This window comes from Vidua chalybeata, chromosome 2 (genome assembly GCF_026979565.1).
Source record: "Vidua chalybeata isolate OUT-0048 chromosome 2, bVidCha1 merged haplotype, whole genome shotgun sequence".
Lineage (NCBI taxonomy): Eukaryota > Metazoa > Chordata > Aves > Passeriformes > Viduidae > Vidua > Vidua chalybeata.
The window spans coordinates 49,463,385-49,490,696 of record NC_071531.1 but is presented as its reverse complement, the minus strand read 5'-3'; the positions used below and the strand labels follow the sequence as shown (position 1 = coordinate 49,490,696).

The window sequence follows — 27,312 nt, the reverse complement described above, 5'->3', positions numbered from 1 at the left end:
CAGCTGAGCTTGAAGCTCTGCACTGGGTATAAGCCAGATGAAAGTCCATAATGAGAAAAGTCCTCAGTCTTTGTACAAAAGCAGATTTTAAAATGGAGCACTTACTTTTGTGACATCAACAAATTCAAGTTGTTGTGCAACTTGGAAAATGTTTTGGTTTCATGCACCAGTGTTAAATTGTTCTTTGAGAATACCTTCTAATTACTTAATTATTAGTTATCCTTTGAAAGTCAATATTAATGAAACCTAACTTGGCAGAACCAATGCTTTTATTTTAATATCAACAAACCATGTAGTTGTCAAAATCAGTGGGTCACAAGATTGTTCTGACAGTTCCATCCTGTATAGCAAATCAGTGTTGATTGCTGCAGCAGCTGCACAAATAGCTTAGTCAAAATGCTTCCAGTGTAATGTCTTCTAATGTAATTTTAAGAGGTCTGCAAGTCTAATAGCAGCATTTACAGCCTTGTACTCAAATTGGACTCTGGCTGTTCAAGGAAACAGGATTATGCTTTGCAGTGTGGCATTCTTGTGTTCTAGAGGTGCTACTCTGAAGTGTAATTTGTCTTCAGTTCTTCAGTAGCAGATGTTCCTTGTCTTCCTCTGAAAGATTTTTGAGGAGTTTGGGCCTTAGCTACATACTGCAATTCTAGAACTTTTATTTTTTTTTTAAAGGATGGATTTCACTGTGAAGGTTGATTGTGGGTATATAAGACATTGGAGGATTTTGGGATGGGTCCAACTCTTGTTGAGGGAATACCTCATCATCTATTGCATGTGTGACTTGCCGGTAAACTCTCTATAAACACAAACACTTTGACTGTGTAGTCCTGTAGATGTCAGTGACAACTCCAAAATAAGAATAACTTTAGTATTCTTAAAATTTGATTGGAGTTTGAAACATAGCTGTAAAGTTAGATTCCAGACCTACAGCCCTTACTACAATACAGTTCTAATGTATGACATGTAAATGTTAAATTTCTAACTTGCAGAATGAAAGGCATAATATTAAACTAGGTATTCCTATTTCTCGTATTCTCTATAACCTAGGGAACATAAATATTTATTTTTAAGGTTTCCATGCTGTTATGTTACATTGGCTAGCTTCCTAAAATTTATTATCACTAAATATAAAGGTTTGGAAACAAAATACCATACCATATATGAGATAAGGGTAGTTTTCAGATTCTGTGTTTTTTAAGTGATTATAGACGATTATATTTCTAAGATACAGCTTCTAGTTTTCTGTAGGAACAGACTGTTATATGAATATTGTATAAAGTGCAGTTCTCCTAGGGGAATCACTATCATCCTTTCTTTCCCTGAATTTTGAATTTTTTCTTATCTTGAGTTGGTGTGCCATCATTAATTTTCTATTTGTTACTAATTGTTATATTTTAGAAAAAAAACGTTAAACACAGAAGAAGATTTGTCATACCTAATTTTCTTCTCAATAGCATCATAGCATTTTAACTTATAGCATTTGAATGAAAAGAAAACCTATGTTAAAGCTAATTACTTAATTTGTAGGATTTCTGGTGTTAGTGTGCATCCCTCTTGGAATTTAGAAAAAAAAATATTAGGCTGATAATGTAATAAATCAACAGATTCTAAAAGAACTTCATCCTTTCCTTTGCACTTTTTACCAAGCACAAATAATTTTTTTTTTAGTACTAATTTCCTTAATTGTTGTGGTAACCAGTAGCTTTGCTCTGGATGCATGCAGGTTCCACAGCACTTTAAACTGTGTGTCTGAACTCCTGCACAGGATTAAGGATGGTCAGGATCCCCAAAGGGCAGTTCATAAATAGCTGGTGGCTGAGCATGGTGACCTCTAAGCTCAAATAAATACAATTCCTAGTATGTGATTTCTGTTTCCAGCTGGCATAAAACCTCTCTTTTGGACTGATGGCAGAATAATATGTCCTTTTTTGACTTGCATGTGGGTTATTAATCTGGGTTTTTAGAAGAAAACTGTCAAATTTCATCCCTGCAGGGAGTGTATGCACAGGGGGGATCTAGTAGTGGCTCCAAGTGAGTATAGGCTTGAGCAAATACTTTGTTTTTTTGGGTTTTGGGGTATTTTTTGAAAACTACTTTGCTGAAAACTTGTAGTCAAGTCTTTTGTTTTTGGCTGTTTTAAGTCCTTTATTCACCATTGTTCTTATTCACTGCTTTTTCACTCTGAATATACAAATGAGTCCCATTAGTATAGTCCTGCCACTTGCCAAGGAGTGGGAATTGATGTGCACGTGGTAATGCAGACTTGGAGTGGTTCTTTAGTCACACTGCCTTAGGTGCAAGTGGCATGAAAAAGACCCGCTATTAAAATACTTTGTGCTAGATATCATGAGTATACACGCTGTAACATGAAGTAGGAGATAAAAGACTTTCTCTCTCTTTTGCATTTTTGTTTGAAATTTCTTTTATGCTTCTCAATGTCACTGGTATTGCTTTAGAAAATAATAAGTATTCCCACTGAATTTAGCTGAAGATTGACTTATACTAGAGGAAACTATTTTAAGATGTTGGATCTGACTTCTTTTGAGGCATGAAGAACTGGCTTTTAAATACTTGCATCTTTGAAATCAATGTAAGAAAATAATAATATGAACTAAGTGTTAAATCAGGGTTTTTTTTTTGTTTGCTTATAAAACTACTACTAAGATTCTCTTGCTAGTCCTGTTTTTGTCTGTGTGTCCAATTAATTCTCAACTCTCATTCTTATAGGTGGTTACCAGGCAAAGCTTTGAAACTGAAGACTTTCGAGCAGCTCTAGAAAATGGAGTCCTATTGTGCGAGTGAGTATTGACATACCTATATAAAAACCCTTCAGGTTAACATCAGCTGACCTCTTTCCTTCCTGGCCTCTGAATTTTTTTGGTTTTTTTGGAGTGCCAGAAGTATTTTGTAGTAAATATTTTTTTTTTTTCAATAACTATTGTTTTTCATGGGAAGTAAAAGCAGCTTTTGGACATATTCTTTCCAGATCCACATGTTCTGTGCTTTGTTCCACACACTTCTTTGTGGAATACTGAGAGGATCATGCTGTTGTTGATTGATGGTTTTGGTTATAATGCCCAGGATATCTCTGGGCTTTCCCTTCAGCTCCTGCAAGCTGGTGTGGCTGTGGCTGGGATCAAAGCACTCTGTTACCCCTATACCCACTGTTGTTGTTTGGGTTTGGATTTCTGTCCTCCATCCCTGCCCTTTAGTGTTGATTCTATAAATCCTGAAACTACCTATTCCTTTCACAGAACTTCACACTCAGCTTGTTTTGGAGCACTTTCTGTAAGAAACTTTGTTGTGCTTATACATTGTAGGCTTGGCAATGATGAGACTTGCCTGGTTTCGTTGCTACTGAGTCAGAGGTGTAAAATGTCCACTCAACAGGTCTCATCCGCATATCTTGGTACTTATTGGAACAGGTTTCCAGGACTGAAAGTGGTGCTAATCCCTTAATATTTTAAGGAACAGCAGTTGTAAATGTCATTAGAACACAAGTGCAAGAGAAATCTCATTAGAGAACTACCTGGGATGCTAAAAACAACAACAAAAAAACCCCCACAAAAACCAACCAAACAAAAAAACCCACAAATCTCAGAGCCACTCTAAAATCAGTTCAGCAAAGCTAACTTTCAGAAAATATTTGTGAAACTTCAGTTCTCTGAGCTTCTTCTCCTCTATATAATTTTTTTTCTTTCTGTGAGTATTGCCATACTTTCTGTCCCTGCCTTCATTTTGCTTTGGACCCTTTGTCTTCCCATCTTACCTTGCTAGTTGATTCTGAAGTTATCTGTGATATGGGGCATGAATTAATTTTCAATAATATTGTACAGCTGGATGCTTTATTTTCATTACTTACGTAATTAAATGTTAATGAGAGTGAATGTGGTAATAAAAATAGTTTCTACTTTTAATAAGAATGTATATGTGTAGTGGGATGTATATATTGTATTCAGATGTTTAAGAATTGGCTATTGACTGATACATACTAATCTTGATATCTTCATTGTTGACACTTACTTGGCAAGAGAATGAGGATCCATCTGCCAAATGCAAGTCAGTAAAATTTATCTGTAATTAATAATAATGCAAGAAAAATATCCTGTAATTTCTTCAGTATCTTGGTTTGAAAAGACAGGTGTATGCTAAGGAAGGCAGGAGCCTCTCTTGAAATTGAAACTGTAAACCCCCTTTATCCAAATTATTATAATTTTTAAATTAAGGGGCTCTCAGGCAAAGATATGGGCGTAAGAATAACAGTTCTTTATTAGGAAAATTAAAATGGAGTAACAGAAAACAACACTGACAGAGTCAGAATATAACCTGACACCCTGTGGGTCAGGGTGTTGGTAGCAGTCTGATTAAATTGTGGCTGCAGTCCTCCTGCAGTGACAGGTGTGGTTCTGTTGAAGCAGTGTTCCTGTAGAAGGGTGGAGTTTTCCTCTGAAGATCCAGTGGTGGTGTAGATGGGCCTGGTCTTCCTCTGGGAATCCAGTGGTAAAGAAAGCTGCCCCTCTGGGAATCTGGTGGGAAAAAGCTGCCTGTGTTCCATGTCTCAGATTTTATCCAGGTAGGAATGCTTGGCTCCTCCCTCTGGGCAGGGCTTCTCACAATGGAATGATGTAATTTTATCAATCATGCAGTGACACTCAGTGGCCCATTAACAGAAGATAACTGCCCCACCTGGTTCTAGCAGATGGCAGTAGAATACACACCCCCAGCCACATCTTGCATTGCAACCCAAGACATTCAGCTGAGCAGCTTGCCTTAGGAGGCATGCAACTTTCTTTAAAGGAAAAGATGCCCTATTATGTTGTACTAAAATAGCTGTTCTCCTGTGCCATAATTTTAAATCTGACATACTTGAAGTCCAAGGAGGAGTGATTTTCATAGAAATTCTGTAGAAACAGGAAAGAGCAGATGGCAAAAATGTTCACATGTCCAGTTTTCACCAACAGCAATATAGTGCAAGATCTCAAGTAATTGAGACAATCTAGAAATTACATTGTCCATTTCCTTGGTTCACCTGTGGCATGGCTGATTTAGGTGGATATATTATCTCTGTAGATTGTAGATCTGACTTAAACAATAGCTGATAAGACCTCTACTTGCACCACATATTCCTATAGCATCCAGTCAGTTTGTTTGTCCTTCTCAATGAGTAAGTGTACATGTTGACTGAGTGATCAGTAGTTGACGAAATAAAGCCTTTTACATTTTGCCAATTCTAGTGTGCATACACTAGAGAAAGAAATTCACTGCAATTTTTCTGGTAACATGCTACTTCGTGTTCTTCAGTAAAACAAATCAAAAATTATGCATTTGGAAGATTTAAAAATTAAAAAAAAAAACAGGGGAGGAATGCAAATAGTTTTTTAATTACACCTCAACAGACCACTTTTTTGTGTGGGAAAAGTAATCAAATGTGTCTTGTTTGCTAAATAACTCAGTGTTGTTGAAAAATCTCAGGACCTGCAGTTCTTTTTTTTTTTTTTTTTTTTTTTTTTTTTTTTTTTTTTTTTTTTTCTGCATAGATTTAGAAATGTATCCTTCATTCCAGTGTATAGGGGTAAACTGTTCTTTGTGTTTATTTCCCAAATATATTTGCTGCTTGAGCAAAAGACACTTTTCCCCCATACAGAGTTTTAAGTTCCAGTTCTTGTTTCTGCACTGCTGTGGGTAGATCACAAAGCCTTGCTAATGCTTTGTGTGGGGTAAAGGGTCTGGCCAGACAAGCAGCAACAAGAAGTGAAAGCAAATAAAAAAATCTTCGAAGGTATAGAGGCAGGTGAAGTCTGCAGGGTGTCCCGAAGTCCCTGTTCTCCACTGACCGTCTTGTCCAATGTGTAATTTGGTGAACTACAATATTTCCCTACCTCCATTATTGAAAACCTGGGTATAAATTTGAAAGGAATCCTGTGCCTCATCTTCACTGCAGGATAAGGTATGCATTTGGGCTTATGTATTCAACAATGATGTGTTAGCCTGTCCTATCTTCTCAGCTTAATTATTAATTTTATGTGAAGAGCGATATCAGGTACAGTCTCTTCTGACTGAGATGGAAAATGACTTGTGCACGTAAATTTTACGTGCCAAAATGATTGCTGCACACGGCATACTGGACTTGGTAGCATTATGAAAACTGAGTTCCTTACAGGAATATTAGTGCTATCACACTGAACTCTGAAAATCAACATTCTGGTACATTTTTAACATCTGCTCAGAACCTTTATGAGAAGAAAATCTATAAATAGGAAATTTGAGTCTATTTAACATCACCACCCTTGTAGTAGAAACACAGATCCTTTTCTGCCCACGCCTCCTCAGGCATTTTCTTTTCTTTCTCGCTTTGCTGTTTCCAGAAACCTCTTTGTGTGTGACTTGTTTAATTTTTGCTTCTACAATCTGTTCTTACTTGTCACTTCTTGGGAGTGTTAATAGATTCAGCTCAAACTCATTCAAATCATGTTTCGTGAAGACCACATGCAAAGTATTTCTTAATAAGCATTGATGCTCATGCTTAAGTACAGTAAATTATTTAACAGAAAATAATATGACTTCTTTTTTTTAGTTTGATTAACAAGATCAAACCTGGCATTGTTAAGAAGATCAATCGTCTGCCAACTCCAATAGCTGGCTTGGTAAGTAATGGCATTGAATCTAACATCTGGTGTATAAACCAAGTGATCTTTGTTTTTAACGAGTTTTCAAAATTTTAGCTCAATTTTCATTTTTTTATTCAAAATTGTACCATTTCTATGTTATCTTAGACCACAAAGGAAACCTAATCTGTCATTTGGATCTGTAACTTCGGTCATTCTGTCACTGCATCAAGCTTCATCATCCCCAGATGTATCAAGCACTGGCTCCTGTGCACAAACCTCTGTGGCATTACTTGTCTCTATTTAAAGGCCACCATCCTATTTTACATTTAGAAGCCACTTCCGATATCCCTTTCTTAGGGAATGGGCAAAGTAGGAAATGTTCTGTGTAGTTAAAGTATTTTTAGAACCTGTTTCACTCCACCCACAGCAAAGCTTCAGCTGCATTAAAATAACTCTGATGATGCAAAGATCTCTCTTCAGGCTTCAGCTGAGGGATTTGCCAATGTTTTGGCTGTAAATCACATTGCTGGGGGTAGAGGTGGGAGATGTATGTCATAATTTTCACAGGAAATGTAAAAGATTTTCTCTATGCTGTTTGGAAAATTTGCTGCCCAGAGACTAGATTAAGTTTTGTAGCCATTTAGTATCAGAAACCCTTCTGTGGGCAAACGAGTTCAAAGGATTCCTTAATCTCTTTTTTCACTATGACAACCTTGTTGGCTATTCATGTCATTTAGGGTATCAAGGCTATTTAGTCCTGTCACAAATGCCATTGGTCCCATATTAAAAGATCCAGGGTGAATAGGGACATATGCATGATTCCTGTGACAAATGGAAGATCCCACCTTATGACAAACATGCAACATCAACATTAGGGAAGATTACCTGGTTTCTTAGTAGGAGTAGAATGCAAAACTTTTCTAGATACTTTTATTTATATGTTTTAATGGGATGAGCCAAAAAAACATTGGCTTTTGCTGGTCACCCATGTTGCTCATTAGAAAATAAGTGTAGTTAACTTGGCTGGAGGTCATAAGATCAGGTTAAATTGCCATAAGTTATTGCACAAGCTGAGAATGTGCATTTCCACATCAAATGAATGTAGAAAGTATTAATTGCCTTTGTTTCAGACAAGCTCAGGTATTTAGGCTTGCGAATAAGACTGCTGCACATTCTTTTGCTGTGAGGCATACAAAAGAATTAAAATTAAACCAAAATAATTCTGGGGAGGACAGCACAGTTATTTGATCAGTGGTTTGATTGTCTACACAGCCTCTGAAGTAGCCATTAGATTCAAACCAGAAAACCATAAGCTAGATTTCATTTTTGTGGTGATTTAAGTGTTGTCTTGAATAATAACTTCAGGCACTCTTGTTTTTATATGCATTTTTTATTTCCAGATGTAAAAATGCAGAGTATTCATTTGGTGTGTAATTTATATCTTACTTGTAATGTATTACTGTTTCTTGAAGTTGTTTCTAGTTCCTACAAATCCTCAAAAATAAAGAGGTGGAAAGGTGAATGCTTCTTGTAAATCAGGCTCACCTAGTGTTATTGTTAAAACACAAAGATAGTAATTGAGAAAGCTGATGTTTTGTGTTAACCTGTGGAAAAGGTTTTACATAAACACTTCAGTTTCAGAAGACAACAATTAAGAAGATCATATTGTGATGGTTTCAGAAGATGGTGGTTATGGTGACAATAGTTGAAGACTGGTTTTCACAGACTTGAGAGGAACCTTCTCAGTTATACCAGCTTTGAAGAGCCCAGGTTTCATCCCAGCATGTAAAACTCAAAAAAAAAAAAAAAAAAAAAAAAAAAAAAAAAAAACAAACAAAAAAAAAAAAAACCCTAAAAAATATGTGGATTTGCATTTATAAGAAAGCAGACATTGATACCTGACAGGCTCAGGATACTGTGATTGAAAGATAGGTTTTAGAGATAGAAAAAGCTTACTAGGAGATTCGATGGTAGGCTTGCTTGACATGTTCTGGAAATATTTTCATTGCTTGTAGGTTGCTTCTCCCACAAATTTGCTTCTAGTATTTTCTGTGGCTTCATAAATGTTACATATCCTTCTGTGGCTCTCACTTCTGCTGTCTTCAAAGCCTTTGAGTCTCACATTAATTGGTCCCCAGCAAGCTTTCTTGAGATCTAGAAATCGCTGTTGGAAGGGGTGAATTTCTGTTTCTCATTTTTCTCTCTTTTTTTTTTCTGTCTTTTTCTTTAAATCCAGATGGAAATTTTAATATTGAGAGATGTCAAGGTTTTTTTCTAAAACAAAAGGAGATCTGATCATGTTCTTTCTACAGCTTCTTCATGCTCCTCTAGACTTATATCCTTTAGTCCATTTCCAAAACATTTTATGCCTTTATCGCCTAATTAGCATCCATTTCTCTCCTGACTTTTCTGATTCAAAGGAAACAAACCCCCAATGATGTTGAGGGTTTTGTGGCAGTCTGATTATCAGAAGGAAACAAATGGTTTGAAAGACATCTTGTTTCTCCTCCCCCCCCCCCCCCCTTCCCTCCCCTTTGTTTTTCTTCCCCTCCAGGAATTCCTTGAATTTTGGTTTTGTTCCCTAGGGAGTTAATATATTTTATTTCCATATAAGTGTGATGTTTAAGCATTGTATTCATGTCAACTATTTGACAGGGTTTTTCAGCAGTACAGAAATATGGTGTTGAATAGATGTCTTTGGTTGATTCTCCAGAAGGGTTTTGTTATCTCACTTCTATATCACACTTTATCTCACTATCTCACGTTCATGGTTATTTTGAAAACAAACTGTTTCAGTAAAATAGTAAGTGAAGACCTATAGGAATAATGAAACATTCTGTTCTATATGGGATATTGTGTGCTAGAGTTTTTTTGCTTTGAGTTAGTGTGAGATGCTGCTTTTAATGAAGTCAATGCGTTATTGATTTGTTATGTCTTGTTTTCTTTTATGACACCTTACTTATCATAAGGTCTAATAGGGACTTTATGTTAATAGGAACATTTTACACAACTCAGATTCAGCCTTAGCTTTTACCTTTGATTATACTGCTGCCTAGTGATTTTTAGGTGTGGATTGCAGTGGTTCATGTCTAATCATGATGGAATGGAAAAATAAACATATGTGTTTTGAGGATTAAATACTGAAATTAAACTTGGTATTCAGTTAATGAAAAATGCTTAATTGGTACCAGGAAAGCTCAAAAATTGTTTTAACTTCTCCCCAGCTTGGCATGGCATGGGAAATCTGGGCTGCACTTTGTGTTGGGAGGGTTTGTAAGAACTCTTTGGGAAGAAGAGTTGGATCTGGCTATAATTTGGTATCCCTAAAACAACTTTTTGCTTTAGCCTCACTGTTCCAGTTCTCTCCTGAGGCATATGTGTGAGATGTAGCCATCATCTTAGCTGCATTTGCCTGTTCACTTCTGTTCCAGTTTGGAAAATGGAACTTCTGGGGGTAAGACAAGTACCAGAGTGGGTGTAGGGAAGCTGTGGTCAGGACAGGTGACTGAAGAAATGTCCATGCAGCTTTTATGGTGGTTTCCTGGACAGTGAGGTGTACCAGCTGCAGGGTGCTAAATACTAACTCTAGCAGTAGTGTAGAAAGTTGCCACTTGCAGCAAGTTGATTTTTAACAGCACGTGGCAGACTTTGGAGCCACTGATGTTCCCATAGATTTCCTGAAGGGAGTTAACTGGGATGTAGTTGTTGGGTTTTTGTGCTTTAATTTTGACTATTTTTTTTTAAATGCCATTTAGGATCTTTGCACTAAAATAGTTTCTGGAATATTAAAATTTAATTTCTGATTATATTTCAGACTGTCTAAAATACAGTTTGTATAAAGAGCAGTGCACATACTTTTTCCCAGTATAGCAGAGGGGCAAGCAAACCAGTAGAATAGCAGGTCCTGAAGAGCTCAGGTGTTTCTGGTGGGTATGGGAAGAGTAACAGAAAGGTCAGAGGATTGTGGAAGCTGAGATTTCATTATGAGCAGTAGAAAAAGTGCAAACTGCACTTTCTTACTTTAAAGATCCACTTTTTTTTTTTTTTTTGTGAACCAGAGATGGTGTTTAAAGAAAATTACTCAAATTGATAAATCTTGCTGTGTTCAGATCCTGCAAAATTATTTTGATTACAGTTCTTTCGTAGTAGGAGCGGTAAAAATAAAATGAATATTTAACAAAAGCAAACAGAGAGGAAAGCTTTTTTCTCAAAAAATACAGAGTTTTCAGCTTGAATCCCAGCATGTGAAGATGGTTTGAATATAATCACAAGGGGGAAGATTTTGTGGTTTGGCAGCATATTTTCCAACAAGGCTTTGCTGAACAATTTCAGAGATGTATCTCTGGCTGCAGCACCATTGCTCCCCAAAAACCTCCTGTTTCCAACTCAGTTGGCTAAACACAGAGAATCATAACCTGGAATGAAAGTCACAAGATGCCATTAGACAGTTGGAAGATGAATGAGTTATGTATAGTTTATGCAAACTGAACATATCTGTCAGAATAATACATTGGTTTTTGCTCAGGAGGAATAAGTGTACACTCTTCAGCAAGGCAGAATTTTAGTGAAGGTAGGCTTCCAGCTGAGACCAGGTGGTGAAGCAAATTCTGAGGTAGGAGCCAGTGTCTCTTTTGGAGAGGGGTAGCAAATGGAAATCTTGCTTTTACCCATTTTTGCCTTGCAATATCCCAATCTGGTCTTCTAAGACCATCTATTTTTTCTTGCAGCTCCTGTGAATAAGGTGGAAGTGCAATGCTTTGCACTATGTTTGGGAAGCTTTTTCTCACATTTGAGACATGAGGGTTGTGATCATACAACAGGGCAGAATAGAAAGCTATGGGGTTTTTCAGAGCTGTAAATGAAATGACATTAGCACTTTGGTTTCAAGTTGATCTGTGATTTCAAACAAGGTGAGATGTTGCTAGCTCAGTTTTCAGTGTGTGTGCTGGATGAAAATGAGCAAAAAATGTCATCTTCATAAAGTTCTTCAGCTTTGGAAAAGGGATTTTTAAATGAATTTTTGTTTCCTTTTCACACATACAAAAAAAGCTGTGCATCTCTAGGCAGTCCTAGGTTTGAAAATGTTTATCTGAAATACTGTAGAGTGGGATTTTTTTTTTCTAGTCAGGAATTAGGGTTCCTTTAGGGTGGAGAGCATCTTGATGCTTTGCCATGCAGCTTTTTTCAAACATTTATTTTCCTGATTCAACAGGAAACATATCCTTCTGACAGCTGCTACTCCAACATCATTGCTTCTCTTTAATGCAATGTAATATGGCACTATTCTAAAATGTGCTTATTGAATGCATCAGGAGGTATTAATACCATTTGCACCAAAGCAACCACTGAAACAGTGTTCCTTAGGTCACTGGCATATACCTTCTAAACCAGGAAAGTAGGGAATAATAAAGGTAAAAAGAGAGAAATATGATAGAAAGCTAAACTAAAATGAAAGGGAAGATAAAGAAAGGGGTGGAGAACATAAAAAAGAAAAATGTTTTTCTGTGCTTTTGTGCCTAACATTTTGCAAGCCATGGAACCGCCCTGGTATTTCCTTATCTTTTGTCATCAAGGAGAGCTGGCCAAAATTTCCTTTTCTGTGGGAAAATTTTCTCAACAGGGTGATGGGGTTTTCTTGGTGTTCTGTTTTTTTTTTCTTTTTTCCTTGTGTAGCAGGGGAATGGTATGCAGGCGACATTTTTACTTTATTATAGGACACTTTCAAAACAATTTTTCAGGCAAAGTTCATACTTGTATATATTAGTTCAGGTGTATGTTTTATTTAGGACTTAGCTACAAACTTCCTTCTCTAGATTACCTAGAATCAAATGAGTTGTCTTTTCCACTTAAATTTAAGAAATCTGATGATATATGAGAGGCTTAATTTTATTTAAATTATTTTTTTTCAAAGCACCTCTGCTTTCAAAGTTCATTCCTTCATGCTGATTTTCTCTTGCTGTTCACCTTCTAGTCTTTAGTATAGCCTTTATACTTTATATTGGTACAACTTTTCTATCTTCTTGCATTATCTATTTTTTTAAATTACTATTTTTTCATCTTAAACTCCTGCTCTGTGAATTTTGACTAGTATGGGCTACAATAGTAATAATGGTATCTTGTCTGCTATGAGAAATTGATTTAAAGAAACGTCTCATTTCCATTCCTCGTGAAAAATGAGGAAGGGCAAGTACACAAATGCATGGAGTAATTTATATAAAAGCTGCTGTTGTTTGCTTTGCTTCACTACCAAACACCAGAAAATATAGACTTAAATTTTCTGGTTGTGTGGCAATTAAATCCAAAAATGCTTATAAGAAATAGCCTCATAAATTTTGGTCAAGATCTGACTAATGAGCTGATAAGCATTTGATGTGCTCTGTTTGCTTTTCTGACCTTTTTCTTGGTTTTTTCAGTGATGAGGGAGTAATACTGAGTGATGTAGTGTTGCTATTTCTTCTGAAGATTTTAAGTCACCTTTTTGTAGACTAACAGAACACATCACAGCCAGTGTGGTAGCTATGGGCTCTGTTTCCAGGCCAGGTTCTATGGCCCTCTCTTGTGGCTGATCTGGGTCATGGGATTTTGATTTGTCAGTGGCATGTACATTCAGAAGTACAGGGTGAGTGCATATGCAGCCCTGCTAAAAGTGAAGCTGAGCAAGTCCTATTTGATATCATTCACCAGGAAGGTGATTAGTTTGGTATTGTTTTTCATAAGGCACGGCACAAGGTGATACCTGTATTTTTTTTTTTTTTTAATTTAAATGTGTAAACAAAAAGAAAGAGGCATCATTACCTGTTTTCTGGATGACTATGCCCAGCAAGTTGTTGGGAAATTCAGAAAGACAAGTATTTTAAGAGACTTATTACTTGGCATAATCCTTACATGAGGAAAAACTTCTGTTTTGCAATAGCAGTTGGTGTTTCTTATGCATGAACTTCAATAAATATAAAACCAAAGAGGAAGAAAGTGAAAGTGGGTATGACCTACCCAAACTCATGCTCTGCATCCTATGTGCTCTCCTTTATAATGCAGTTTATATGTTTAATACAGGCTCAGGGACACTTTGGATAGTAGGAATGAGGCCAGGTTCCTCTTTATAGTAGTAGTTTTCTTGTTCAGTGTTCTTATGCTGCACATAAAAAAAAGTCTCAAAATTGTTATTTTCCTTTTTCTTGTGGGGAAAGGGACACACTATACCCATCTTTGAAAAAGTAGGAAGGAGGACCGTGGGAACCATCGACCCATCAGCCTCATCTCTGTGCCTGTTTAGATCATGGAACAGCTGCTCCTAAAAGCTCTGCTAAGGAACATAGTGAACAGAGACATGATTTGGGACAGCCAAGGGTAGGTCCCACTTGAACCAACCTATTGGCTTTCTGTTATGGAGTGACTGCATCAATGGACAAGGGAAGGAATGCAGACATGTCCTAACATCCTTCTGTCTGAACAACACATCCTTCTGTCTGAACTGGAGAGAGAGATTTGTGGATTGTTTGGTGGATAGGGAATTGGTTTGACGGCTGCATGGAGAGGGTAGTGGTCATAATTGATGTCCAGAGGAAGATTAGGGACAAGTGACATTCCTTGGGGATTCTTGCTTGGACAAGTTCTATTTAATGTCTTCATCAATGACACGAAGGGATTGAGAACACTGTCACCAAATCTGCAGATGACTCCTAGCTCAGTGGTGCAGTTGACACACCTAAAGCATGGGATGCAATCCAGGGGGACCTGGACAAGCTTGAGAAGTGGGCCCATGGGAATCTCAGGAGGTTCAACAAGGACAAAGTGCTGCACCTGGGTTGGGGCAACCCCCCAGTATTAATATAAGAAATGAGAGCAGCTGTGCAGAGAAGGATTTGAGGTGCTGGTAGGTGAGAGGCTGGGCATGACCCAGCTAAGGGCACTCATAGCCCAGAAACCAAATGTGTCCTGGGCTGCATCCAAAGCAGTGTGGGGAGCCATGCCAGGGAAGGGATTCTGCTCCTCTGCTCTGTTCTGGTGAGACCCCACCTTCAGGGCTGTACCCAGCTATAAGGACATGGACCTGTTGGAGCAGGTTCAGAGAAGGAGCACAAAAATGGTAAGTGGCTGGAACACCTCTCCCATGAAGACAGGCTTAGAGAGTTGGGGTTATTCAGCCTGGGAAGAGAAGACTCTAGGTTTCAATATTTATAGGAAGGTTATAAGAAAGATAAGGACAAACTTTTTAGAAGGCACTCTGTTGTGATAGGACAAGGGGTAATGGTTTTAAATAAAAAGATTTAGATTAGATGTGAGGCAGAAATTCTTTACTGTCAGGGTGTGAGGCATTGGAACAGCTTTTCCAGAGAGATGGTGGATGCTTCATCCCTGGGAACATTCAAAATCAGGTTGGATGAGGCTCTGAGTAATCTGATCTAGATTAAGATGTCACTATTCACTGCAGGGAGGTTGGTCTAAGTTTATATTTAAAGTCTTTTTCAACCCAGACTATTCTATGATCTTGTGTTATTAGTATGAGAAAAAAATGTTTTCACCTGGGAATTGACACAGCACTGTATTTCAAATGTGGCCATCAAATAAAGTGTTAAATTTCTTACATAATGTATTTTAGTGAGATTTTGTCAGTGCTCAGAAAATTGCAGTTGGAAATTAGTAACTGTGTTTCCATTGGCAACTGAAACTTCTGAATTTTACATTACTTCAAACTCCTAAGCAGATGTTTCTTCAAGTTTGGGAACACGATGGCCACTGGGATGAAAATTCTGTTTAAATAGAAAACCAAAACCAGTTTTGTTTTTTTAAAATGCTTTTGTAAATTTATGAAGCATTGCAGAAACCTTATTTTTAAATAGTTAAGTTTAAGAAAAGTCTTGCTTCTTCTTATCTAAGACGTTTTTAATGTGTCAAATCTTGGAGTACTTCACAAAGAGTTCTTTACCATTGCTTCAGTGCTACACCTAAAGATAGTAGAGTGTGGTTAGTGAGAGTTTTAGTGGCTTTTGTGCTGAGTCATAGTAAGTCATAAGCAAGTCGTAGTAGGATGGGAATGAAATCTTGACTTTCAATCCAGTTCTCTCATTAATCTCACTGTAAACCAAAAAAGGGGTAAATTAGCAAATGTCAGGAGTGATGCCAGACCTGATGGGAATGTATATGGAACTATAAATCATTTTTGGTACTCTTTCTGCTGTGTTATGGGAAAGAGAAATGTGGCCTCTATGGAAAAACCTCTAGCAGACAATTAATAGAAAAGGATTGTGTGCTAGAAAGGAAGTATGGTTATTAATAGTTAGAGATGACATTGTTCTGTAGTCTTTCAATGCCTGATAGTGGGAGTATGTAATCTCAGCACTGGTTTACTGATGTTTTGTGCCCCTCTGCTTGAAAACATATGGTACATTTCAGCCTTAGCTCTGAATTTCCTTTAATTGTTTTCTGTTGCTGCCTAAACACTTTGAAATGTAGGGTGTGGAGAAAGAGGAGATTGATGCAAACTCTTTGTGAAAATTTTAGTAGCTGCTCAAGACATCAATCAGGCAGAGTGAAGCCCAGACATGGGGTTGAACTTGACAGGTTTTTAGGTGAGTGATGGTGAAGTGAAATGTGTCTAGGAGACATAAGTAAGGAGGAAGTGTATGGATGCAGACCCCAAGAAATGGTGGTTCAGGTACTTGTCTTGGCCTCTTGTCACGGAGTTAGTTGTGCCTGCTGGTTGCTTTCTGAATCAAAAGCAGTATTTTGGGATGCTTTAAATGAGATCAAGTCTTTCAAACCAATGCTTTTAGTCTGTTACTGGGATGAAATATCAAAATGCTAACTAATTAATTACTTTTAAAAAATCTTGTCAACTCACTATAAAGTAATATGATTGGCAGCAAGAACTTTCTAATGTGGAAAATTGTCACCCTTTTTCCTGCTCTAAACCAAAGCTCTGAAAAAGTATTACCCTTTTTGCATCAGCTTGCCGTCACTTAACAAAATAGATAAATATGGTTGCCAAATGAATTCCAAGAAATTTCCATTTATCCATTCAGTCAGCTGTAGTCTGTGGTATACTCTGTTGTTTGTATGCTGGTTTTATTTCTGAAGTAACTGATGACTGTGTCTGTTTGTCAAGAAACATTCTTTCCTAACTGGAAAAAAAATGTCAACCATGTAGAAGAAGTACACACCTTAACTCATACTTGTGATATTCATAATCTGATTTCTCCTTCCTTTGTGAAGGAAGTGCAGATTTGACATTCCTTTCACCACTCAGTGTTTATTTGTGTTAAATCTTCAAAAGGTGGACACTGGAGTACCTTTCCCCCCCACCACCTCTGGCTTGTCAGGTATTTATCAGTGGGAGGTGTTTAAAATTTATGGCAGTTTTCAAAGAAAGTAGATGTTAACTGCAGTGGTGATAACTTTCTCTGCGGTATCCATGGTGGAGTGGTGCAGCTATGCTATTTACCCTTCTGCTTGGTACAAAATCCTCATACCACATCTCCCAACGCCTGCCTGAACACCTCCACACCCATGTGTCTGTGCTGAATCACCCTCCTCCAGTGAGGTGTGTGAAAGAATTATTAACAACAACACCAGCAACAAGTGCTGCCAAATGCAGGGCGCTGACCGAGTTTGCTGTCTGTGTGGCAGGAGGATGGGGAGGGGCATGAGGAAGCCTGGCACTGATGCAGGAGTTCAGGTGGGTTCCAAGGGAGGTCATCTCCAAACCCACTCATTGACAGCTTCTCAACAGCATGGGATAAGCCCACGTAGGGCAGGAAGAATTAGATGCAGTACTAGGATGCTACTCCTGTTAAGAAATAAAAGATGCCTGGCTCTTGAAGGAAGCAAAGTTAAAGGAAGTTTCCAAATGCTCTCTTATGAAGAATGAAGTACTAAATAATTGTCCAAAAATCAGGGACTACATGAATTGAGGATCTGAGGCTCTGTTTCAAGTCCTGTGTATGAAGAAGCTGAATTTCACCTATATCAAGTTGTTAACCTGTGTGAGCAAAACAAAAAAACCTTATGTATACAAATAAAAAAAAAAAGGGGGGGGGGTGGAGGAGGAAAGCAAGCTCTGCCAAAAAACTTTGTGTTTCATGAACAAGAGGTCTTTACTTCTTTTATTACTCATTAGGCTTCAGGGGAGTTTCACCTTTAAGTGGATTACTGTCATTCCAGTTCTGTGTAGTGGGGTGACTTGGCATTGGAGTATTTAGCACACTTCGCTTGCAGAGTCTGTTTTGTATAAACTGTTCCGGGTGTAAAGCATATCACTTGAATTATTTTTTTTTTCCCTTGACTTTTGTTGGAATGCAACTAACTGGTGGGAAAGTTAAGTCTTGTCTAAACAAGGAAATAGCCCAGGCTAGTTCTTCCATACTGGCTTTCCAAATCTATACTTTCGTTACAGTATGAATGCCTCTGAGTGGATTAGCTCTATTAACAAGGCTTGTCTGCCAACATGCTGTACTTTAGCCCTTCTCCATTCCAGGTAGCCTTATTTGGTAGCAGTGACATCCCAGAAACACACCTGCAGTTTACAACCTGATATTCACTCTCTTATCAATAAAAGGCTCATTTGGTACACATTGTTACTGTGATTTATGTCTTAATGTCATAGTGAAGGTTATGCTGTAGCACGGTTAGAGATATGAGCCTGGGAGGCATTTTGAGTCATTGCAGACAGTTGGTCCTTTCTTATGTTAAACACCTTAAAGGCTGTCAACTCAGAAGTCCTGTTTAAAAAACCCAACAACCAACATTAATTTCTCTTGTGTGTTTTCCTTAATCCAGTTATTCCCATTGTGAAGAAACTCTGGAGCTCAATGCTGCAAGAGGTTGCAGGCAATGAGGTGGGCTGAGCAGAGGTGTCTTCTGCTGGCCATTACACATGGTGGTGGGCAGTGCCAGGACCTGAATAACAAGTTTTGGGGAGGATCCTTCAATACGCACCTTGGTCTTACAGAGATCCGTAACCTGCTCTCGTCACTGCAGGTGGAATTGAGGTTTGGGAGACGGACCTTTTTGTCCGAAACCAGAATTATTCATTCCCCAAGGGTGCTTCAAAATGTGGTTTCCATAATGGTTGCAATGGTAAAAGGGAATGTTCCTTCTCTTCCTGTCTGATCTACAGTTATTGATACTGGCAACACCAAGGTAACTGCAAAGTTTGTGCACAAAGTTCCATTCCTGCATTCTCGCAGCAGGAGCACCTGCTTTCTGAGAGGAAAGCTGGCAGTGAATCATTAAAGATTTTATATCTCATGCATAGAGCTGGAGCAGGGAATCCCTGTGTCAAGGATCACAGTAATTTATTGCTTTACCCAGCGTGGAAAAGCAATGAAGGACGCGCAGAGGGGAGTGGCAAAGCAATTAACGCAGTTTCTGATCTTTGGCCAACGCAGTGCTCTGTGCACTCTGTTATAGGTGGGATAATTTACTGAACAGAAGCCCTGAGGTCACTGTAAGTCAAATTATGTCTGCAGGATGATTTGTTTTAATTACTATTTTTAGTTTCGGGGCCAAAAAGGGAGGAAAAAGGCAGTTCAGGTATCCTATCCACTCCTCCTTCTGCATTCAGTTCAAGGTTGAAACTGTTGACCTTGAGAGAAACACAGAGAGCTGTAGGAGCTGGGATCACACACTACAGATGAGATGGGTGGTTAATGGGCAATAAACATCCTGACATTCAAGGCCAAGGTGGTAATGGGGAGTTCCTGGCTCCCAGGCCTGTGGTCAGAACACAAACAGGGTTTGTGTTCAGTCCTTTTCCCTCCTATCTTCCCACCCCTTCTGCCCCCACCTGCACCCATAGCCGGAGCTAATAACCGAAACGTACCTCCGAGGAAGAGCAAGTCACCCAACTTGTTCAGCGAGCTCCTGCTGTAGGTTCTTTCCTTTTACCCCACCTCTGAATATAAACAATGTGTAGCTGTATGGTGATGCTGCTGCCAAACGCAGCTCTAAATTCTTCATTAAACTGATTTGAGACAACTTGAGTGGACTGTATAATGCTGTGCCTATGAAAGTTATTTTTTTTGAAAAAATACCAGGTTTGTGTGATGGAAATTGCCCTTACTTAAGGGAATGAGGGTGCTAATAAAGAGGGTTTGTCATGGATGCAGAGTTGAAAGCTGTGTCTCCTTCAAGATGACTAAATGTCTTGATAAATGTTATACTAAGGAAAAATGCTTGTTAAATGTGATCTACTCAAATGACTTTCAGAATTCTGTAGCCAAAAAAATGCATCAGTCTCACTTAAAATGTCAAAAGCTTTTGTTGCTAGGCACTATAGGTACTTGGTGGTGTTTTTGGTTTTTTTTTTTTTTTTTTGAAAGCCTGGAAACTGAAAACAACTTCTGATGCCAAATCACGGTCTGGATAACGGTGTACCACTTAGTGCAAATACTCTTCATGGCCTTGCAAGCATAGAGTACCATCCCCTTCATACACTGAAAATAACTGCTTAAAATCCTCCCCAAAGCCCACAGAAAACCCACCCAAGCATGCTCCTCCCCAAGTCTCCCGTCCAAACTAGAGCTTGAATAGCAGTAGAAGTAAGCAGTTTGATTGAAACAATGGGTATTTGTATCAGAATAGGAGACAAGCTGGAGTACTGTCTTTTATTGGCTGATACACTCAGGAAAAACATTAAAGCAACATGTTAATTAAATTGTTTTTCTCCCTGTTGCCAAGTGATTTGAAAGATGTGCCATAACTTGTATGCCTACAAGATTTCATTGTGTTTTGGTGCATATGCAGGGGTTCAGACAAACAGTTAACTAAGGAGAAGAACAGGTTTACCACACAGCATGACTGCACCCTAAAGAAAGCAAATGTATTTGCACACTTGTTTCAATTAATATTCCTGTCTCACCCAGATAATCATGATAATGAGGATTTTTTTTCAAAATAAAATTGCAGTTCTATTACACAAGCTGAATTTAGTGTGATGTCACGTTGCATGTAAGTAGTCAAAATAGTATTTACATGCTCTTATGAGGAGACCTCATTTGATTAGCTTTTACTTTAGACATTTTAAATTTTTTTCTGTTTTATACACTCCACACTCTATGCCTCTTCTCAGGTAGGTGACTTTGGGGTTTTCTTCCTACTTAAGGTCAACCTCTTTTTGATCTTTTCTGCATCTTTTGTCTTTTCTCTTACTTTACTGTTGCTCATGCTGACTTTTTTTTGTCTGATTTAGAAGTGCTCTTTGGTTTTTTAGGTGTTGAGGAACCTCTGCATTTCCTCACTGCCAGCACCTCACCAGCGCTCTGTCTTTCTTTTCAAATTCTTGCAAAGGTGACACATATTAGGAGCTGATCACAGGTGCAACACAGAACCGGTGCCCAGTGCCTCAATTTTTTTTTTCTTTTTTTTTTTAAGTTGCTCTTTAAAATTGTTATTTTTAAAGGAAGGTGTCCATATTCTTGTGTTTCCCCACAGAGTTACCGGCATCTTTCTTTGTGGTCTAGAGGATAGTGGCAATGAGGAGCCCTGCAGCAATGGCCCCACTTTCCCCCTCACATTCACCTGCTCTGGCACAGCCTCCCTGCCCTTGGCCTAGGAGCAGAAGCAGCACTGAGGACCAGCAAGTGAAGGAGAGGAAAGACTCAGCTCTTTCCTCTCCTCAAGTCCATGGAGTTGCAGGAGTGAGAGCTAGTCCTGCTCTGCTTGGATACTGGAGGGAGGGTGTGGACCACAGTCTCATTTTCAGTGTAGAGATGATATCTTGGCTCGTTCAAAGCATTGGTTAGAGGGCAATGCTTTAACAACAGGCTAAGGGAAGGGTTTGTGTCTAGTGATGCCCCATGGGGACCAGAAAGTCAGGTACAGAGCTGGAAGTGTACAGTATTGTTTGCCTTTTCCCAACAGCAATATTTAAAAGCCTGCTTGCGAATGACCTGCTTCCCACTGGCAGCTCCATCTTTCCAGTATTATGACTTTGCAGAGCTTTTGGGTGCGGTTCACTTTGAAGTTTGAGGCAAAAATGGAATACTGAAGGGTAATAGCTCTATCTAGTCAGTGTTGTATGTTGTGCATTTAATATAAGTCTGTACAGAATGTGGAAAACTCAAGCCGTGCTAGGAACATTTGAAATGCTCTGCTGTTCCATCTTGCCCACCATTTGGGGATAAAACCACAGTCTCATTCAAACCTCCCCACCCCTTCTCACTAAGACACTTAGAAGTAGGAATAGCATACCAGAAATGAATTACACTTGAATTTTGTGGTTTAGACTTCAGGCTTTATTTTTGTTGTGATTTAAAACCTGTAATTCTGTGATGCTTATTCCAACTTCAGATGCTCAGGGAAATGTATTAATTTAATTCTCTTAAAAACATGAACAAAAATTAACTTGATGATTTTATCCCTGTTAGTTCAAGAGCTTTCTCTAATAATGATCAGAACCTTATGTTTTCTGCAAAAAAAGTATTTGATCTATCTAATAATGAATCCTTGCTTTTGAAATGGGCAGCTCTTCTCTCTGGTTTTGCTTCTTTTGTGCTCATAGGTAGCACCAGTATTGCCTCTCATAATCCACTTTATTAGTATAATGGAATCAAAATCTCCAGTTTGTCTTAAGTCCCTCCCCTTCCCTTATCCTCATAATCCTTTTTCTCTGCTAACTTGTTTCTTTCATAAATTTAAATGGTCTGCTTGTGTTTACAGAGATTGAGAACACCTTAGTGGCAGAGGAGGGTGGTGGATGCAAGTGTGAACCTTTTTCCCTTAAGCACATCTTGTCAGTGACTTTTGTCACCTGGAGATAAGTCCAGGATTTTGAGGTCTGGTTGTTTAAATAGAACTATTTTTGTGAAGTATGATGAGATTCAGATTCCAGTATGTCCTTTGCAGCTGCAGTGGCAATGACCATTAGTCCTGTTAAAGTACAGTTACATTGGTAAAAGGAACGGTGTAATGGTTTCTATATTTGAGTGGATTAATCACTGAAAAATGTTCCTGTTCACATTTCTAATGTTAAATTTAATTGCAAGGTTGATAACTTGTCTTTTTTTTTTCCTACTTATTTCTGTGGTGTTATTTAAAATTCATCTTCCCATTCATTATTCTGGTAGCATTTAAAATGGCTGCTAGCTATTTTGAGATCTGTGGCTTTGCTGATTAACTGTGATGATTAGTGATGGTCAGGAATAACTTGGCAAAGACAGTATTTAGAAGTGCTGATTTGCTTAAATGATACCTTTCTGTGTCGATATCCAAACCTGATAAATACCCTACTGGGTGTGTCATCTCTTGGTGCTGTGAGGGCCATTTCCAGGCCCTGACTGCAGAACAGCTGGTGTTGGGGCAGTAACTGTGAGATAGCAGGCGTGATCAAACTTCTGGCTTGGGGGCTGAGGGAAGGAAGATTTTGAACCATGTTTTATCCTGCATGTGTGCACTGTAATGAACGATGTTCTGCCTTCTGTTATTTCTCCCTGCTTCTGACCCCATTCCTGACAGTCTTGACTCCTGTCAGTGGGATGTTCTCAGGGGCTGTATGTGTTATTTATCAGGAGGTTGATGCTTGATAGGTTTAATTGCTGAAACACCTTCAAAATTAATTCTCTCATGTTCCAGAAATTTGGTGGTTGTGCAGCCAAGCATCCACTGATGAGCAATTCCTCTGCTTTGTTTTTGTTGCTCTCAGGGTGTAGACGACATCTATTTTTCTAAATCTGACTCTTCTTCCTTGTTTACTTGCACAGTGTGCTCATTTTCAGCCTTGTGGTTGACATAACCCATTGGTTTGGGAGTTTGCTCTGAGTTGCTGTGGTGACTGGGCAGACCAAGCAGACCATGTTGCCTTCACTGATGTTGGTATCAGTTCATTACCTTGGAGTTACTCATTCTTTCTGCTCTGCTGCTTTCTTCTTGTGCCTTACTTGCCAGTTTCATAGACTCCCTAGTCCCCTGAACACTGACCTGATGGTTGTTTAGCAAGTAGTTCCTCTTCTTGCAATGGGACTGTAGTCTGTGGCTTCTTCCACGCAGAGGAAACAATGCCTTTTTCAAGTCCTTGCCAGTTTGGTACTCATGTGACACTCAAATATTAATTTAATAAAGTTGACACATCTAGACAGCTTTCCCCATATTGCATGGAAAGAAAAGAGGGGCATTGCATGGAAAGGAGAAACAAATGCCCCTCCTGAGACTGCATCTCGCAGCATGAAGCTCTTCCTTGGGCAAATGTGCAGGGACCTGGGCATAGGTGAGGCTGCCTGTCCTCCATCCTTCCCAGCTTCCTCCTCTCATCTTGCCACCACATTGTGTCCCCCATGTTGGCCATCATGTTGCACCCCCGTGCAGCAGAGCAGCCCCCACCATGGCACATCACATTGGGCCTTGGGGCATAACCTTCACGGTATGAGACACCTGGGATCTTTCAGATGTGGTAAGGCAGAGCCCGCAGCCTGCATGGGGAATACCTTGTTCAAATATTTTCCTTGAATTAAGCCATGTTTACAGACTGATAAGAAATACTAGAATCCCAGGGACCTTCAAAACAGAAGGTTGTGGGGATTCTTGGGTTTGTTTTACTTTCTTTATTAGAAGCAGCTGTTATTTCCTTTGTAGATTGTTTTTTAATGAATTTTAAATGAAGGAATAACTGTTACATCCAGTGATTATGTGTCAAAAAAATGTAAAGCATATTAAATTGCTAAAGCAGAGCTTCTCTATACTATGAAATTCTGATACCAGCACCTTGACTTACAAACTCTTAATGACAGGACTGTGTGTAGCTTATGAATTAAGTAACTTCGTGTACCTTTTCCTTTGGCTTGCAGCTGAAGGAAGCAAGTGCACAAGAGGGCACATTCTTTTGTTGTTGATAGCATTCCGCTTTAACGAGAAGGAATTTCTTGCCTATTGCCCACTGTTCATGAAGTGGAAAAAGATCTCAAGTTGTATAATCTCTGTATATATCATTAGATTTATTCTTCTTTAACATTTCTGTCATGGGTCAGTCCGTCTTGCAGCAGGTGCAGAGAGTGGGTGCTGCACCTATATTTTATAACAGATCGGTGTGAAGTTCAGGAGGGGGTGTGGGAAGGGGAGGGACTCAGAAAGAAACCCCCCCTCCAAGTGAGACAGCAGCAGCAGCTCTGAATACAGTTTGGTTTCTGTCTCTCCCGAGCTTTGCTCAGCAACCAAAGCCAGACTCCAGGTGCAGTATTCCCTCATCAGTCTGTGAGCATAGAAACGGAGAGTCCCTCCTCTTCTTCCTTCCCTGCCAAGAGTTTCTGGGTGGTGAATGTCAGTAGCTGGAGTTATTTTTAAAGGCAATAGGTGAGGCTTGTCGTGCAAAGCTAGGAAGAGGGCGTTTGTTTGCTGAGCAGAGCTGACATCAAAGTGGAGATTGCTGCCTACTGGCTCACTGCTGCCTTATGCCAGGTAATCTTTAACGTACCCCTCAGTCCCTGCCATCACAGCCCAGCCTGCCTGTGTGCATGAGAAACGACCAGCGTTTATGATCCAGAAGATTGCTTTTCCAATTTCATTTATGTGAGCTGGACTTTGACATTTAAAGGCTAGTACTAATCATCTTGCAAAACCTGCTTAGTGCTCTTAACTGAGCAACTGCTTTCTACTTCTCTTTGCAGGATAATATAAATGTTTTTCTGAAAGCGTGCGAAAACATTGGACTGAAAGAAGCTCAGCTTTTTCACCCAGGAGATCTTCAGGATTTGTCCAATCGAGTTACAGTCAAGTGAGTTTTGTGGTTTTGTTTTCTCCTTTCCTTTCTCCCTCTAAGCTCTTTCATAGTCTATTTTTTTAATGTTTGCCTATGGAAAATTCTTATTTTAATCTGGTATGAGCAGTTCTGAATACTGTGGTGAGGGTTTAAGCCTTGTTAAAGCTAAAGGATTAGACTTGCAGAAATGTAATTTAAAAAATGAAGTAGTATTATAATAGTTACATTACAAGGAAACTAATTGTTAATGAATATTTACAGCATTTAATCTGAGATGGAAACTGTTCATCTTATTTTAGACTTGGAGCAAAATTGTTAAATGATAGCAAAAGCATCACTTTTTTTTTATGATTTTGATTACCGGTGTAAATCTGAAAGGCTGAGGTGGTACTTCTGATACTTATCCAAATGGATTTGAGGCATAGCTATAGTGTTCCTAAAGGACTGCTGGTCTTGCCACTCCAAGTATTAATTAGATGTTTGTCTCTGAGTGTCACATGCCCTGTCAAGGGGTGTATGTGTGTGTGTGAGTAGAAATTAAGTACTGAATTGCATGTAATTGGCATGTTTATGGAGATGGGACTTTTCCTGTGAAATAGCAGAGGCTTGGTTCTAAAATATATTTAGTGGATTTTCATATTTTAAGACTCCTAGTAAGAATTTTATTACCAGTTTCTGAGAGATTAAGGTGAAACTTTACTGTACAGACAGGTGTTTTAAGATAAATGAGTCGAGGCAAAAAATCATCCTAGGGCACACTGACTTGTTACAGTGTTAACTTTTTATTATACTGGGACAAAAGGGTGAATTTATTGTCTCCAAAAAAATAAAATCTTTAGTGGGTTTTGCTGGAAACCTGTCAGGTTAAATGTGAAGGATTGATTCCTGTCTTACATTACCAGTTTTATCAAAGAGGAACAGGCAGTAATCCTTCTGTAAATACAAGGAAAAAAATACCGTGAAATGACATGTAGCTGCTTTAATTAGAAAGAAATCTCTTATAGGTTGGTCGAGTGGTAGCCTGTTGATGTTTTCTCTGCCTGGTTTCAGAATGAAAGTTCATACTGTTTTAAGGTCTGATATGTGAGATGGCAATGTGTTTTCAGTCTTTGACTCATACCCGAAACGTAGTTTCTCACTAATCTGCTGTTTAGGGACTTGGCACACTTCCAGGACGTTGGTATTCTGTCTGCCAGTTCCTACGTCATGCCAAAAGCTGGAGGGTTGGTAACCTCTGCCGTGCTTAAATTACTTACAAAGCCCTAGCAAAAGTTGTTTTGGTGGAGGTTTGCTCCAAGGGTATGGCTGGGAAGGGTTGGAGGCGGGCAGGAGCTGGTGTTCAGCGTCAATAGAGACAAGCTGGAACCCCAGGGAGGTCGAGGTAGTGAACTGTTGTGCAAGGTATGTTGTCCAACTCGTCCCGATGTTAAACCGCGGCACCCAGGAGAGGTCAGCCGTGAAATCCATCCAGTGGGTCTGTAACCGAGGCTTTTTTTGGGTCTTTGAGCACCGCCAGTTCCCTTCCCAGCTTTGTGAGCAGAAAGTAAGGCTGGAATTTGAAGTTGTCACGAGGCAACAGTGGTTTTATATCATACCTTCTCAGCAATGGTTTAATTAGTGTTTTCCAAAAAAGCAGATTTAACTACTGAGTGCTTCTTATGGACAGCAGTGTGGGGGGTCTGGGTTAGAGTCAAAAGAGCTGCCAGCCATACAACCATGTTCTTGTAATTTGTTTCAGTATGAGTTTTCTTCTCCACACATTATATATCATATGACAGTCCCACAGTGTGTATTAAATGCTTCCAGAGTAATTCAAAACTTCTGTATCTGAGCATGCTGTAAAGTGGTGTCCTAAATATACTAGTACTTTTGATGTATTTAGGAGGTTGGAGAGGGATGGGAGGCAAGTTTTATTCCAAGAAATGAAGGAAATAAGTTACACAAAGATAACTCTCTCCATTGAAAAGTTAATTACAGAAATAATTTTATTACCCAGAGAGCAAGCTATTCTTCAGA

The 27,312-nt window shown here is 38.9% G+C and overlaps 1 protein-coding gene across 3 annotated transcripts in view; it reads left to right on the top strand.

Annotated features, from left to right (window-relative positions):
- Positions 1–27,312, top strand: part of LMO7 (LIM domain 7) — a 132,137-nt gene that overhangs the window by 32,600 nt on the left and 72,225 nt on the right. For all 3 annotated transcript variants that reach the window (XM_053935442.1, XM_053935443.1, XM_053935441.1), the window contains exons 2-4: positions 2,731–2,801; positions 6,578–6,647; positions 25,205–25,311. In XM_053935442.1, the coding sequence (XP_053791417.1) occupies positions 2,731–2,801; positions 6,578–6,647; positions 25,205–25,311 (248 nt within the window). The remainder of the gene's footprint in view (positions 1–2,730; positions 2,802–6,577; positions 6,648–25,204; positions 25,312–27,312) is intronic.